Raw genomic sequence first — 16,414 nt, 5'->3', positions numbered from 1 at the left:
TGTGCAGCACTGTTGAAGCTACAGGCATTTTTGACCAACCAAGGGAACGAACAAATCTTAATGTTGCCGTGCCCTCTCTGCTAGCGGTGAGTGCTACAGCGCAAGCAGCGACAGTATCTGCTAAGACTGCAACTGCGCAGTGTTGTGATAGCAGCAGTAGAAAATTTGTTCCATACTTGCTTTGACACCAAAAACACCTGCGTCTTCAAGATATTTCGAGATACAGAGGAGGAGGAAGGTTGCAGAGATGACGGAAGCGGAGGGCTCAGAGGAAGCACCTGGCCAGCGTGTTGCATGGAATGGTGGCGTCATCTCTTGATCCCTCTTGTTACGTCCATGAATTTGTGCACATTTACCACACTGTTCTAAGCATCTTCAACACCAACGTATTTGTTTCTTTTGCTTAAAAGAGCAACTCGGAATGATACCACATAAACAAATCTATGGATGCCATTTTTGCGAAGGGCGAAGCACTACCCAGGAGGGATTCCTCCATGGTGTTGTGGCTGTGCCAACTACACGTATGAATTTAACCCCTATCAAATCAATTAATTGTTTGTAATCTTTAAATTCAAATTAATGTCGGCAGCATTGCATTAATTTTTTTGTTCTCTGCATGTTTTCATTCAAGAAGTGGAGAACTCTATTTTCAGTATCTTACAGCCTCAATAAATATTTTATTAAAGAATGAAGCAAAATCACGCAATTAAGCGCCCTGCGACCTGCAGAGAAGCTTCCAAGTAAATGCCTGTCAACAAGACTATTTGTCAAGACCATTTAGTCGTCCAACAGGTTCCGAACTGTAGCACTACATCTCGTTGTGTAAGAATGTGCACTCACTAGTTGTGTAACCTTGGTTCTGCTGCAGGAATTACCGACACAGAGTATAGCATCAATGACAGACTGGGCCACAGGGAAGGGCACTTGTTGTTTGGCCATGTCATTTAGATCTGCTGCTGTATCAAAAGATCTGGTCGAAGGAGCATCCAATACCAGTCGATAGCCAAGACAAAGTGCTGCTTGCACTGACATTCCTAACAAATAAAAAGGACTGCTCCAACAACAGCACAAACTGCAGCTCCTGGAAGCAAAGTGGTAACTATAGAGGAAGACCTTCCTAAGAAACTTGTATGTGGCAGTGCAAACCTTTCAGCAAACCTGAAAGACATGTCCTTTGAGGAGACAATGGCAGCAATGCACAAAACCGGCAGGATTCATTCTGCTCCATCCTTGCATTTGCTGGATGCAGTGAGCTTGTGAAATGCACCAGCAGAAGAGGCACTTCAGTTCTCGAAGGGCTGGCATGCATCCGCATAGGCAAGGCAGAAACCCAAAAAGAGTGAGGAAAGCTTAAAGAGCGCGAGAGGTCCTCTTACCAAGACAGAAGGAAACGGCACAGACGCTTGAAGAACCGCCGGAGAAGGAAGCGCTTCCCTACATCAGGAGCTGATCTTAAGTACTGAGAGATGATGTGCGTACTACGGAGCTCATTGAAGGAAATAGGAAGGTGGAAGACTTCTATGTATCCTTTCGATGCATTTTCATGAATGGAAACTTAAGTGCAAGGTATCAGACACAATGGCACTTGACCATTAATGGAAGCTGGCACGCACACTTTGAGACCACACCTCAGACAACAGTGGCTCCGTCAATATGGCAAAAGGTCATCAAGCAGCTGCAGCACACTGTGTGCGACTGTGAGTTGTAGATGGCTGGACAAGGCAGTAGAAGGCACACCCGTGTACAGCAGACTGTGGACAATCTTACAGCATCGTCACAGGCATTGATGTTGGTTTAATTAAACCAAAAAAGGCCTCCATGGCCTTCTTTCACCAGGTTTCTCATCTGTCATGGCCCCCTCTGCAATACTTGTCTAATGTACAGTGGTTGTGGCACTTGCTTGATGCACAGCATGATTAGTATAAGCTTTATTTTTTCTAGCTGCCTCCCATTGTTAATGCACTTGTCATTACTACTATATTTACCCGAATTAATGTGTCCTTCTTTCCCCAACAAAATACATCTGAAAATTGCCTGTGCGTTACAATTTGATATGTAACCTAAACCTCATTTGTGGCGTTCACAACAGCCTACTGTCATAGCCATCAGAGGAAATGCCATCCCAATCACATAGAGTTGCCACCTCTGCCAAGGTGAAAAAACCGGCACCGTGAAAATGAAGGGGGGAGGGGGGGGGGGTATTTTGTGAAACATATGGCAAAGATAAATACAAACAAAAAGAACAATATAAAGTAGCGACACACCTAGTACAAACTTTGCATGATTAAATTTATTAGAACACATATAAAATTGGGAAATCTCATCGATCTAGTCCTGGGTTGTGTGGGCGCAGAAGCTGGAACATTTTGCGCCTGTTTCGCGATAAGCATCCACAGTGGGTCATTGCCGACATATCAGAGAGAACAACAGGATGCGCTCAGACTTACAGGAGAAATAAAGCTTAGAAGGAAACAAAACAAACCGAACAGATAAACAGTTTGGTATTACAACATGCCAGTAAAGAGCTTAAGTAGCTAAGAATGGACATGGTATTACAATGCCATGGTATTACAACATGCCAGTAAAGAGCTTAAGTAGCTAAGAATGGACATGCTAGACAATTCAGTTGTCTAGTATGTATACCATGAATGCTCGAGAGGGGGTTTGCAATGAAGACACAATTTAGAAAGGAACGGAGGACCAGCAAATGACGTGACAGTGGGGAGGTCACGCAAGCAGTTGGCACCGCATGAAATAAAAGCGGCTGTGCTGGCGGAAAACTGGCCAGGTGGCCGGTTTTCCACCACCTGGTCGCGACCTCAGTCCCATCAGGACCCCACCCTGAAAAGTGCGGGGACTGAGGTGCCTGGCCGTGCCTCGTACTCGGCTCACACATTGCGCTTCGCTCGATCTCCGGGAACCACTGCTGCGATTGCAACATGGTGGATACGGCTAGCGCACCGGAGCTAATTTCCTGCACGAACCGCACTTCTCCCTCCCAATGTCAAGGAACCACGTGAATCACTGGGATGCCGCCTGATTGGCCTCCAGGGTAGTGGCTGAGCTCTCTTCCGCTGAGTGCTACATCGCCACGGCAGATGCTCACAGGCCTGCAACGAGTTCGTTACATGGGACCTTTACTTCCGTGACTTCTTGTTCTCATGCTTGGTGGACTGCTACCCAGTTAGCCCTGGCGCAGCAGCCACGCATACTTGATTGGTCTTGTGGTGAACATTTGCCCTTAAGTGTTGTGACTGTCGCACAGTGCTGTATCTTGGGTTAATAAACCCTTGTTTGTCGGCAATCTGACTCCAGAGACTTCTCTGCGCATTTGTGCATTGCAGAGTGGAGGAGCGTATGCCCTTTCCTGACCGTTGCTCGTAGAGTGAATCTTGTGCAAACCCATCCCTACACAAGATCCCAACAGAACATGCTTTCATGAAGGTTGCTGTGGTTTCGATGGACGTGTGCGTTAATAAATGCATGAAAAATCACACACTGTATATCAAGTAGCCAATAAATGGCAGTCACACTTTCATGCCAAGCCGAAGTGCGCATCACTAGACAAACTAGCTAAGTGGCTAGTCGAGATTTGGACCACCATTCCATATGCGGTGGTTGAGAAACCATTCAAGAAATGCATGGCACAGAGGACAACATGGTGTAATCAGTTGACAGTGACAAGGAGCTCTCTGACAGTGATGATGATTGGAATTGTGAATACATTTCTATTTCTTATTTTCATTAATGACCTGACACACCTTATTTCTGTTCCAATAAGACTATTCGCTGACGACTGTGTTGTTTATAATAATATAGAATCTTCCAGTGACCAAATTAAATTAAAATGCAACCTTGATAACATTATGAAATGGTGTTCTGACTGGCAAATGGTTATAAATCCAACTAAATCAGTAAGCATGTCTATTACAAGAAAAAAGAAGATCCTGCAATTTCCATATAGTATACATGGAAACAAGCTTAAAAAGGTAGAGGAGCACAAATATTTGGAATTATTATTTAGAAGTGGCTTAAGCTGGAATAGGCATGTAGAGGAAGTAAGTGAGAAGGCGAATGATGCGCTTTGGAGCCTAAGACGAAATTTTCACACAGCAACCTCTGAAGCTTGGCCTATAGAACACTGGTCAGACCAATCACTGAGTATGCGAAAATTGTCTGGGATCCTTACACAGAGGAAAACTGTAAGAAACTAGAAAGGATTCAGAGGTTAGCTTCTCGATTCATCTTCAACAAATATGTTCGACTTCACTCCCCTTCAAAACTATGTCAGCTTGCAAATCTGCCCAAATTAGAATTAAGGACTAAGTATGATAGGCTGAAGTTCCTGTTCCTTATTATTCATAATGAAATAAAAATGAATAGGACGAGCTATTTTGCAATTTCTACTAATGAATCTTCTAGACATCGCCACAGCATGTATATTCCCTCTCCGGTAACCCGTAATGACACATTTAAATATAGCTCCTTTCCCAGAACGATAAAAGAGTGGAACATGCTTCCCGATTTTGTAGTTCAGTCTACCTCTTTAAATAGTTTTCTGAGTAATTTGCATGCCATTATTTATTCTGAGAGCGCGGTGCGTTAATTATCTGACTTTCTGAATAATCTGATTTTATGTTTTTGTTATTATCTGTGTATGTTGTTCTTATTTTAAATCCCTCAAGGTACATTGATTGGTTTCTTCTGCTTGCTCTATTACAATGTATATGCAATGCAATTTGTTTTTTGTACGTTGTACTCAGATGTATTGTACGCCCTGCCTGAATCAGATGTGTTGACATTGCTTGTTTTATTATTTTTTCTCCACTCCTGTAATGGCCCTAAAGAAAGGGCTGACAGTATCAATAAGGAAGGAAAGAAAGAAGAATTGTGAATACATTTCCCTTCTATGAAGTCAAATTCTGTATGTCTCGTTCTTTCTGATTGCAAACTTGGGGGGCATGCTATATTTTTCTTTTGTAAATTACATACATTTCCATTCAGGTGCACTTTTATTTTGTTAATTTGGACTCGTGAAAAATTGTAGGCGCATTAGATAAGGAAGAATGCGAGAACCAAGTAAATACGGTAATTGTGGAAAAGCACAACTAAGTTACCATAAAACAGGAATGCCATTAGGAAACTATTTGAGCAAACAAATGTGTGTTTTTACTCCTTCAGTGACACGATAAAATTCATACTTCCAGTATACTGGACTTCTGCACTAGGAATTTCTTTCTGTAAGGAGTTGTTTCACCAAACTTGCCTTCGTAGCTGAACTATAACCACAAGTGCCAAGAAGCTACCGAGCCCATTACAGCAGGGGTTTGATGAAAGCATGTGGTCCTTCCAAGGCTAACTACTTGCCTTCTCAAATCACCACATTAAGTGCTAACTTTTAAACCTCTGAAGGCAGGAAAACCTTTTTCACCATTTCTCAGCAGCTGCCCTCAAAGTCAAAATGTATGCCAAGTAAATCCCAATAATTAGTAAATAGAACAAAGATGTGTTGTTTGTTGTCTCAAACTCCTAGTCACATTAATTAATTCTCCTACTAGCTTTCTACGTGGTATCTAGCGGCAGTTACAGGAAAATTACATAAAAAAAATAAGGTCTTCAGAGAAGCAGCGCTAACATGCAACAAAGAAATCCCCCATGCAATTACAAAATGGTTGAGTTCTGCCTCATACGTGGGAGTTGCCCGGATTGGATCCCGAGCACCACCAGGAACCCACCGGTTTTTCCATGGAGGAAGGAAACAAAATAGAAGAGGCCCTGATGTCACATTTTTCAAGACGGAAGTGCAGCCATGTTGGTGTGCCATCTGCCTTTGCACCTCCAATTAGCTCATCGGAGCAGTCTGAAGATAGGTCTGAGCTCTGAACTTGCATGCTATGAGCCGCTGGAAGTGTGTGCTGCTGACGCATGTCAGATCAAAGCCTACAAAACTACTGTAACAGTTTTAGTGAAGCAGATGCGCTCCTGTGTTTTTTGTGGCAGGCTGAAGAAGACAACAAAGATCTGCACTGCGATTGCTTGAGCGTCTCTGTTGCTGGCTGACACTCACACCCACAGACCCAAAACACAGCTTTCAAGTTTACACACCACACTCCAAAGTCAGCTTGTCTTGCAGAACAGAATGTGCTGCGAGATAGACACAGGCCGAAAAATCTCACTTTTCAGAGGCAGAGAGCAGCATAGAGAGCTTTCGGAGTGCAGTTGCTATGGCAACGTTGATGTTTGGCAGACCAGCCCTAATGCTCCTTTGTGAAAAAGACCTTGTGACTTCCACCACACTCTCTTGAACTTATCCGGGCTAACTGGGGCTTCTCCTATGTTTTCTTTCCTCCACTGGCTTTTCTAATAACAGAGATGGCGCTCTGCTGTTTGTAGGGGGACTCATTTGGAAAGGAGATTTGCAAAAGATTGCTGCCAGTTTTATTCTCGCAATTTCTCATCAGGTGGGTGTCCTTCTCAAGTGTTGAGGTCCCATTTAGGTCAAGCACCTGGCCAGGAAAACGTTTGTACTTATTTTACCAGTAGGTACCCAGCGGCAGCTCTCGTCTACCTCCCATCACCATGGCGGATGCTATAGTAGAAAGCCATCCGTGGTTGGACAAGTGATACCCAGAGACCACACGGAGTCCATAGGGCCCCTTTTGGAGATGCAAAAAACCCGCAAGTAGCTGAGCACCAGATCAGCGGTCATCTCTACTTATTAGGAAAACTGATGGGTTCCCAGTGGTACCAGGATTCGAACCCAGTACCTCCCACATACGAGGCGGATGCGCTACCTCTAGGCCACTGCTTCGGTGTGTGTGTGTGTGTGTGTTGGGCGGGAGGGGGGGGGGAATGATAAACATGGGAAGGAATTTCACATTAACATTGTCTGAAACCATACTTCAAATATAATTGGAAAATTTTCTTCTAGTTTTATGGTTCAAATTGTAACACACTCAGCTATGGCCTGTCAAGGGTGGTGTGCACAGCTTTGAAATCGCACTGCAATAAATATTTGCATGTAACCTGCACTCTGTCTTTAATAAGATTCTTTTGTGTGAGTTATGCAGACATAAAGTGTAATCACAAGTATCCTGTGTTCTAGCTTTCCCAGGAGAGCTCTGTCACAGCAGTGTTGAGCTAGCACTGGTCACACTTCCTATGCATTCTGTAGACTGCCTTAATCGATGGTACACCTATGCCCTTGCCCTAACCTGCCTGAACCACATTTAACCCCAGCTGTGCTGGCTGTGGCTAACTGCTGCTAACAAGAGGACAAACACTGATAGGACTGTGTAAATAGCAGCGACCTGGCAGAGTGAGCACTGTAGTCAGAGCCAGGTGAAGCACCACGTCGGTCTGCATCCACCAGGAGCTTGTCAGCTGGCCCCAGTTGCTGCTGCAGGGGTGGTAGGCTGCGGCCAGGGTGCAAACCCTGGTAAGGTGATGAACTGGCAGCCTCCTTGGTAGATTCCACCTGAGCCGCTGTGTGCACATCACCCATCATCAGTCCTTATGTTAAAAACATTTGAGCATTTCTTTACTGTATCCACTTAGTACCTTTAACAAGAACATTTAAAATTTTGATGTTCCCATACAAGTTAGATGAACCAGCACAAATCTTGCTCAGTGCAACCAACAAGCATCCCGTTCTAATGGTATAGGCTTCCTGCTCCACACACATCAGCAGGAAGTGGCAAGAAATGCATCTATATTGCCTCAACCGATCACTTCATTACCCTGTTAGCAAACAGTATTCCTTCATAACAGAATTCCAAGGCAAATGTCAGTCTGACTTGTGTGCACCTCCAGCACCAGTATGCAGAGTGCCACACTATATTCAAAGTCTTGCAGATGACACTCAACAAGGTCATGCTTGCCGACACAGTAGGCCACAAGATGCATGAAAGCTTCCTGAGCTCTGAAAATATTTCTAAATTGCCATACTAGCCACTTCAAAGCATGTTTCAGGCACCTCATATTAATACGATTTCCATCTGCAATCAAGTTTGTTCAATAATCCATGCCGTCAAATTGGGCAAGTATGATTCGTGACATTGTGCCACTGTGGTTATAGTTGGCACTTAACGGGTGTACTCGGGACACATTGGGCCCACTTTGCTCGCTCATCATGTAGTTCTCCAGTGAACCAATAAGGCCATCACCCAATACAGATAATGCTTTATGACGATCTCTAAGCACTTATTCAATGAAAACATGTTATGCCAAGATGAATGCCTCAGATATAACGTTTCAGTATTTGCTCTGAAATTTCAGCTATGACTGTCAGAGTACTTGTGAACCGGTTACTTCTATTTGTGGCCAATGTTTATTATACATGGCAATCATATGAATGCCTTATCTGGCATTTGCTATGGATGCTTTCTTTGCTTTAATCTTGACCTTCTTGGGGTGGCTGCAGGTGTGACCCAGAGCAACTTGAAATTTTGTGAGCCAGTTTGACAGCTCTCACGTGGATGCATTCCTTCCTGCAGAGGGGTAAAGATTATCTTGAATGCACCTCACTGCCCTCTTGCAAGGGACAACACATTGATTACTGCAAACATGCTGAAGCATCAACAACACTGCTGTTCTTGCACTGCAATGCAAGAGTTCTATCGGAAGGCCTAGCCTACAGTCTACACCTTTATAACTGTGCTCTAGGTGAGGACAGTGCGAGTGTTGATGACTGGTTTACTCACAACAATGCAGGATATGTGAAGTCCTGAATTTTTGACAGAGCACCCACACACAATTGAATATGAATGGCAAAGAAAAGTTCGAACCCATTACACCATATGGATGTCAAACTGGAGCACTTCACAACACAGACATTAATGAAGCATCAGTGAATATGAATGTCTAGGGAGAAACGCAACAAACATGTTGGTGCATGTGTGTCAGGAAAGCTTGTTGGCACGGTTGGCACTTGCTGCAACACCTAAAAAGACAAACATAAGAAACTAATTTCCAATGGAAACACAAGAATATATGTGTCAATTGTGCAGCCTTCCTTTCTTGAGTAGTATACTTCCACTAATTTATGCAGACTTTGATCCCTGCTTTTGACAAGTACCTTTTAGCTCATGAAAATGCAGCTTACACAAGTGTTCATCGTAACGTGCATGCAAGTCTGTTGCTTGACCTTTATATTTAGAGCATGTTTCCCAGCTTATTCATTTGGGCAACTGTCTGTGTGAAGTAGGATACACAAAATAAAAAACATTTGTTTCCGGTGCACGGTAAGCATATTTACAGTTTTTAGGCAATTCCACATTGCCCACATTGGCAATTCCACAAGCCCCACATTGCCCGACTAAGTGTCTATTTTTTTTCTGGCAGCTTATTCTTAACATATGTGTAACAAACACGACGAGTGCCTATGTAGAAGCAGCAGTATTAAGAGTGAATGCCTTTTTTGCAGTCACTCACAGATATAAAAAGATGTAGCTTTAACGCGATCTGCAAGAATTGGCAAGAACCGATTCCAAAACTAAACATTCAAGTCAAAAGTTTCATTTTCTTTTTGACAAACAAAATTTGCAACTGACATCATGACGTCTTTTATTTACTTGAGCAACCCTTTTTTCAAAGTACTTTTGACATTTTTCTGGCGGGTTGTGCGCTTGTGCTCTGTAAATGATCATCTTATTGTTATGATTATGTTTTTTTAAGTGTGTGCGCATGACCATATAAAACTTGATTAGGCATGTCAAGGTTTACAAATCATTGCATCCAAACGCAGGCACTTACAGATAATGTCTCTACATAGTTCCTTTAGCCCTACCAGGGTGTTCCAGAATAACTTGAAAAAAAAAGCAGGATTCACTCAAATGTGATGGATAAATTTTAAATTCTCTACATGCCCAATAACGATGAAAATCTCAGGATGGTAATGAACAGCCTCATGTCTTTGCGAAGAGGCTTACGGAGGTCGAGAACCATGTACATTTGAAGCTACAGGCATTTTCCTTCACCATATCTTGCCCATACATGTTTTTGGTGTCGCTTGAGGTTTGTGTTCGGAGGCTTGCTCAAACAAAGTTGCCTCTGCAGACAGAGATAATGTTCACACACTTCTGTAAGTACTGTGCACCACAATGTTTGTTGTGCTCATATGATCTTATATGTTGCCATTTTACTTTGGCTTGATGTTATGCACACCCATGCTTACTTTTCAAGCTGTCTGCTTCTCTAAGGATTATTTCAGTTACGCTTTTGAGGGTAGTACAGCCGCTAGAAATAGCATTTTGTGTATTTTGTCGTTGCCTTTCATGCTGCAAATTAGCTTCTTCAGGGACAACAGTTCTCATAACTCTAAGGACGGCCATCTACGAGTTGCCTCATAGTAAAATGATCCACAAAGCGTGCTGCTCTGTGGCGTCGTCTTCACTAAATTCAAACTTTGCAAGTATAGAAGGCAAACTCACAGTCGTGAGCTTGTTGACCACAGCCAGTAGCCCCTATTTCGAAGGGAAGCACAACAATATTCCAAGCACAATTGATTTGAACCTGAAGTGCATCAGTGCAAGCCTCTGCAGAAGTGCCTGTCGGCACTCTAGCTTGTTCTCTTGGTGAACTTCGTTATTGCATCACATTTATTATCTTTGAGATGTGTTCACGAAGACCGGGAAAAATTAGGTGAAGGAATAGCACTGGGATCCAGCGTCCATATTTCCGGGAAGAATCAATATATCTTCATTTTCAAGACTAATATTTTAAAATATGGATCATCGTCCTCAACATGACGTTCACACACATCGGACTTATCTGTGAGGCATCCTTCCCTTTGATGCAGTATGTGTTTCCATATACAAAACTCTCTGCCATTGTCGCAGTGCGAAAAAAATAGTCGGTACCTGCATCAGTATGCATCTGGCTGCTGGAGCAGCCGTGGGCAAAGCAGGACCAGACAAGAAATTGTATTGCATTGGGTTTTATGGCGCATAAGCAACTCAGGCTATCATGCACCAAACACATGGTATAATTTATTTCAAAAATTGGGTATCCTCAGCGAAGGTCCTTGTCTGGACAAGGACTCTGAGGAGCCCAACAAATCAAATGAAGACCTCAGCCTTCTACTCAGGACTGAGAAAATGGGTGAGGTGCATCATAAGATCCGTAAAAAAACTGGGTAAGAATTTTTAGAATTAGCAGTTCTGTGATATATTATATTTCGTTTAGGATCGCTGCGTCTTTCAAAAAACTAAAAACGGATGAAGTTCCTACAAGTGGTTTATCTCCTAAAAGTAGACTGGGATGGAAGGGAATGCGTTCCATTGTAAAATACAGTAAAATATTTTTTCCTTAGCCGTTCGAGTTGTGTGCACGAGAATAAAATGTGATTTACAGTGAGTTCATCTCCACATTTCTCACATAAGGGTTTGTCTTGTTTTGTCAGTAGAAAGTTATGTGTTAGGTGTGTCTGTCCGATGCGCAGGCGGCATAAAATTACTTCTATAAAACGTTCCTGATGTCTGCATGATCTCCATTCTCCTAGAATAGGTTTTACTAAATGTAGTTTGTTATTTTCTTCGCTATTCCGTGTACACTGCCATTTTTCTTTAAGCTTGTTTTTTACTAACTTCATGCAATCTGCATAGGGTATATTTACAGTACTGACATCCTTATGGCAGGCTTGAGCGGCGCACGCGTCAGCTCTCTCGTTGCCTGTAATTCCATGATGGCTTGGTATCCAACAAAGCTTAATTTCGTGTTTCAGAAGAGCACGTTGTTGGGCGAGTCGGTCGTACATACTTAAAGAAGGGAAGTGCGCTAAATAAGACAGGGACGCGTAAGTACATGGACGGGCGCAAACTCGCGACTGATTTTATTCAGAAAGAACATAAATATAAATACCTAGATTCTTATTCAATCATTGCCTAAGCGCACATGCCAAGAACGTTTTCTCTTTCTTATACAAATTGATACTAGAATCGATTACGCATTCATCACCTGACTTATCAATGTAAAAAGCCTCTGCGAGTTCACGTGCTACCTGGTTACGACTGCGCCTTAAGATTTTGGTTCAAGCCAGCAAAGGCTGGCATGCTTTATCAGGCATAGCCAAAGGGCATGCGCCGCAATGTAAGGGCAAATTTGACCCTTTTTCGTTAACCATAGAAAGCTTATGTTCCCTTAGTCATTCATTTATACAACAGCCCGTCTGGCCAACGTAAACTTTTCCACATGTCAGGGGAATTTCATACACAGCCCCGACCGAACACCTGACAAACCGGGTGGCGTGACGTTTTGTGCAGTCTCGCACGCATTCCTCGCCGGAGACAATCCGGGGGCACAAAGAGGCCAACTTGCGCGGGGCAGAAAATACCACCGGCACACCGTAGCGATTGGCTACATTCCTTAGGTTGTGGGAGACCCTATGAATATAGTTTGTCAGGTTCACCCAGTTTGTCAGGTGTTTGGTCGGGGCTGTGTATGAAATTCCCCTGACATGTGGAAAAGTTGTGCACCTATGGCACCCGTGTGGCCTCCGCGATCAGCTCCGGCCACACGCGGTAGCCGCGCGTGGCCTCCGGCGGGAGCCGCTTCGCCTCCCGCTGAAGTTGATCGCGGAGGCCACGGCAGCCGTAGCAATGAATAATCGCGCCGCTCCAAGAAGGATGGCGTTGTGGGCGGCTGCGGTGGCGATGACACCAACGCGGAGCACGGAACTGTTGCAACACTTGAAAAATTGCACATTCTACCAAATAATGACGGTCACCTCGAGGATCCCGGCTGAAAATTAACTTCCAATTAAACAATATTACTGGATGAGGACTTCGAATTATCGAACGATTTCTTCTATAGGATTACATGCAAAACTGACAGGACCAGCACTTCACTTCTAATTAACCGAAAATTCCAATTAAGCGGCTTCGAATTATCGGAAGTCGACTGTATACTGTGGTAGATGTGTAAAAGGCAGGTCCTATCAGCCCCCCAGCGTTTATGTGAAAGCACCTTTAATATGTTTAATGATTGGGAAGTTTTCTTCTTCAGGTTCTTTAAGTGTGGCAAGAAGGTCAGTTTTCTGTCAAAAGTTATGCCCAGAAATTTGTGTTCACTTTCTACCGGCAATTCCGCTTCGTTCAGGTATAGTCTAAGATATGTCTGTAGGCCACGCTTGAGTGAGAAAAGGATGGCCACTGTTTTCTGTGGGGAGAACCGGAAACCATTTCGGTCAGCCCACGTTGAAAGTTAATTTATTGTTAACTGCACTTGTCTTTCGCATGTTGCTATGTTTGAGGATGTGCAAGCTATCTGAAGATCGTCGACATAGATTGAATACATACTTGACCTTGGAATTATTTTACTGATTGAATTCATTTTAACAACAAAGAGGGTCGTGCTTAAAACACTCCCTTGGGGCACTCCATTTTCTTGAATGAAAATTCTCGACAGGGTTGAACCGACGCATACATGGAATGAACGGTTTGACAGGAAGTCTTTTAGGCAGTTCAGCATCCTGCCACGAATGCCAAGTTCAGCCAAATCGTGAAGAATTCCGTACCTCCAGGTTGTGTCATAAGCTTTCTCTAAATCGAAAAAAACAGCAAGACATTGTTGTTTGTGTATAAAGGCTTCACGGACAGTATTTTCAAGACAAACCAGGTGGCCTGTTGTGGAGCATGCCTTTTTGAAGCCGCACTGATGGACATCGAGAAGCTCACGGGCTTCTAGCACGAAGGTTAATCTCATATTCACGATACTTTCAAAGGATTTTGCGAGGCAGCTGGTGAGCGCTATGGGCCTGTAACTACTGGGAGAGGTTGGTGGTTTTTCGGGCTTTAAAAATGGAACGATGATGGCCTTCTTCCAGGCTTCGGGTAGTTTACCCGATACCCACACCTTATTAAAGAAACTTAAAGAGTGCCTGTACGGCAGGTTCAGAGAGGTGGGACAGCATTTGATAGTGTATTCCATCAGGGCCGGGTGCAGTCTGTTTACCAGCGGACAAGACTGTGTTGATTTCTTGATATACAAATGAACTATATGGTTCATTTGTATATCCACTTGTAGGGAGTCTTTGTTTCTCGGCTGTGTTTTTGTATGTAAGAAATGATTCTGTGTAGTTTGATGAGCTGGTAACTGCCGAAAAATATTCACCTAAAATGTCTGCCTGTTCTTCGATGTTTGTCTGTATACCAGGGGCTGTTAGAAGGGGAAGTGTGAAAGGGGAGTATTTACCATCTAGCTTTCGTACCTTCTCCCACATTTCTTTTGATGTGGTTGAGCTATTTATGGAAGTCACGTAATTTTGCCACGAAGTCTTTTTGGTTCTACGGCGGATATATCGGGCTTGTGCTCTTGCCTTTTTAATGTCTATGAGATTTTTCTGCGTGGGGTACCTTCGAAAGTTTCCCCATGCTTTGTTCTGTTTCTTTTTTGCTAATCTACATTCTTTTGTATACCAGGTTTTGTGGTTTTGTTTCAACACTCCAGAAGATTGAGGTATGGCCAGGAGCATGGCAGAAATAATGTAGTTTGTGAGAATTTCACTAAGTTCATCTATACCTAAATTATGTGGATCTATTTTTTCTAAGCTGGCATTTTCTTGAAACAGCACCCAGTAGGCCAAATGGAGCTTCCAACATCGTGGTTTTGTAGGAATGATTTGCGGAGATGATGTTAGGTTAGGTTAGGTTAGGTATTCACATCTGATGTGAGAATAGTATTCTCACATCAGCTCTGCCATATTTTGACTTTTTCATGCAACCCGATTATAAGAATTATCGGTTATAACAATGGAATTTTCATGGCACTTGAATAGTGTTATAAGTGGGTTCGACTGTATCTCTAAGAATGTTGGCCCTCACTGCCGTTGGTGAGTAAAATGACATCCAACAGACAGCACTACAGTTTCTTGCGCAAAACACAAATGTGCAGCCATAGAGAAACCAAGCCAAGACAGTGTTGGGTTCGCCGCAGCAGCTGCTTTTGGTGAAGTGGCGTGGATCGTTTGGTCATCCCGTGACATTACATGGACGTGGGATTCTCTGATACTTGTAGTTTGTGTTAGTTCTGCGAGCCAGCAAAGCCTGCGCAGCACTATGCAATAATGCAACTGCTGAAATGCAAAACAGTGGGCGGCACAGAGTTGAGTGAAAATGAAACCTTTTGACCACCCGTGTGTATGGAGGGGCTGTAGTCAAGGGCACACCCTCCTCCCTTACCCTCCTGCCTTGCGTGTGATGGAGGATGATGCACTCCCTCCCCACTTTCCTCTCTTACACGCTAAAAATCGAGCCACGACCCTTCTCGGCTCACTTTTGCAAGCTTTCACTCGCATGCAAGACATACGATGCGTGGGCACAATGTTATCGCACTTGGACTTGATACTGAACATGACGGCGACAGCAGAAATGCACCTGCAGTGTCTATATAATTGCTATCGCAATAAAATATTGCTGGATGAATGCAAACACAATGCAAAAAAACCATGGAAAAAGCAACACCACGGTGAAAACCATGTTTATTTATTTTTTTATTACTGTATATGAAAAATAATAAACATGGTTTTCACTAGTACTTGTTTAGATGTACATGTTTTCTCATGCCTAAATTGCAGTGTTTTACTTTATATTGAAGATGGACCAACTAGCCCTCACTAAGATGGTGAATATGTGCTGTTATACAGGTTGTCCTTTCCACACAGTTCCTCAAGGACCTTGGAGACACAATTTGTCTGGCAACGCATTTAACACTATGCTGACAAGATAATGGACAACCATGTGTCTTTACGAGACTGTTCAGTTTCTTATACTGCAGCTTGTTATTACACACATGCATGCACACACACAGCAGTATGTATGAAGGGACACTGAACAAGCCAAAATATTTAATGAACAATGTCCTTCCTCAATATTTCTCTAAGCCATATCTTATGCTCCATAAACTGACATCACTTTCACGTCATTAAATTATATTTGATTTAACCTTAATGTTTCTTATTTTATCTTTTACATACTCATTCCAGCCACTCCAGTTCCTCCGCCATGCCTTTGCCCTGAGCTGATGAATAAATGGTTTACTTTTTCTGGAAAAAAAAAACAATCTGTATATGATTTGGTTTTCTACATTTTACACTGTTACTTGAGATTATTTTGTTCAAAATTATTTGAGAAGGAGATGACAATTTGCACACCACTAGCACATGGCAGTGACCTGCATGGCTGCATGTACGGCGCAACTTTCTCAGTGATGCAATGAACAATCTCTGCTGTTCTCTGACAATCTCTGACAAGCTCTGAAAGTTATCACATCCGTGTCTTTTTGTCAGCCTTGTCTGGTATTAGCCAAGACAAGTTTGAAGAGCTCAACTCATCTTAGCTATGAACCCACTAAGTTGAATACTATTCTGATGTTGTCAGGTATTGTTTGCTTTTTTATGTTTTCCTCAAAGGTAGAACAA

The 16,414-nt window shown here is 43.1% G+C and overlaps 1 protein-coding gene across 9 annotated transcripts in view; it reads right to left on the bottom strand.

Moving 5' to 3' along the window:
* LOC142566104 (WW domain-containing adapter protein with coiled-coil-like) overlaps positions 1 to 16,414 on the bottom strand; it is a 448,398-nt gene that overhangs the window by 91,253 nt on the left and 340,731 nt on the right. For 6 of the 9 annotated variants that reach the window (XM_075676876.1, XM_075676884.1, XM_075676878.1 and 3 more), the window contains 2 exons: positions 15,971 to 16,039; positions 7,308 to 7,485 (listed from right to left, as the gene is read on the bottom strand). In XM_075676876.1, the coding sequence (XP_075532991.1) occupies positions 7,308 to 7,485; positions 15,971 to 16,039 (247 nt within the window). The remainder of the gene's footprint in view (positions 1 to 7,307; positions 7,486 to 15,970; positions 16,040 to 16,414) is intronic. The other 3 variants (XM_075676885.1, XM_075676880.1, XM_075676877.1) reach the window with 2 other exon arrangements.

The sequence above is a fragment of the Dermacentor variabilis genome, unplaced genomic scaffold, assembly GCF_050947875.1.
Source record: "Dermacentor variabilis isolate Ectoservices unplaced genomic scaffold, ASM5094787v1 scaffold_12, whole genome shotgun sequence".
Classification (NCBI taxonomy): Eukaryota; Metazoa; Arthropoda; class Arachnida; order Ixodida; family Ixodidae; genus Dermacentor; species Dermacentor variabilis.
The sequence above is the reverse complement of the archived record's forward strand: the minus strand, read 5'-3'. Positions and strand labels throughout refer to the sequence as shown.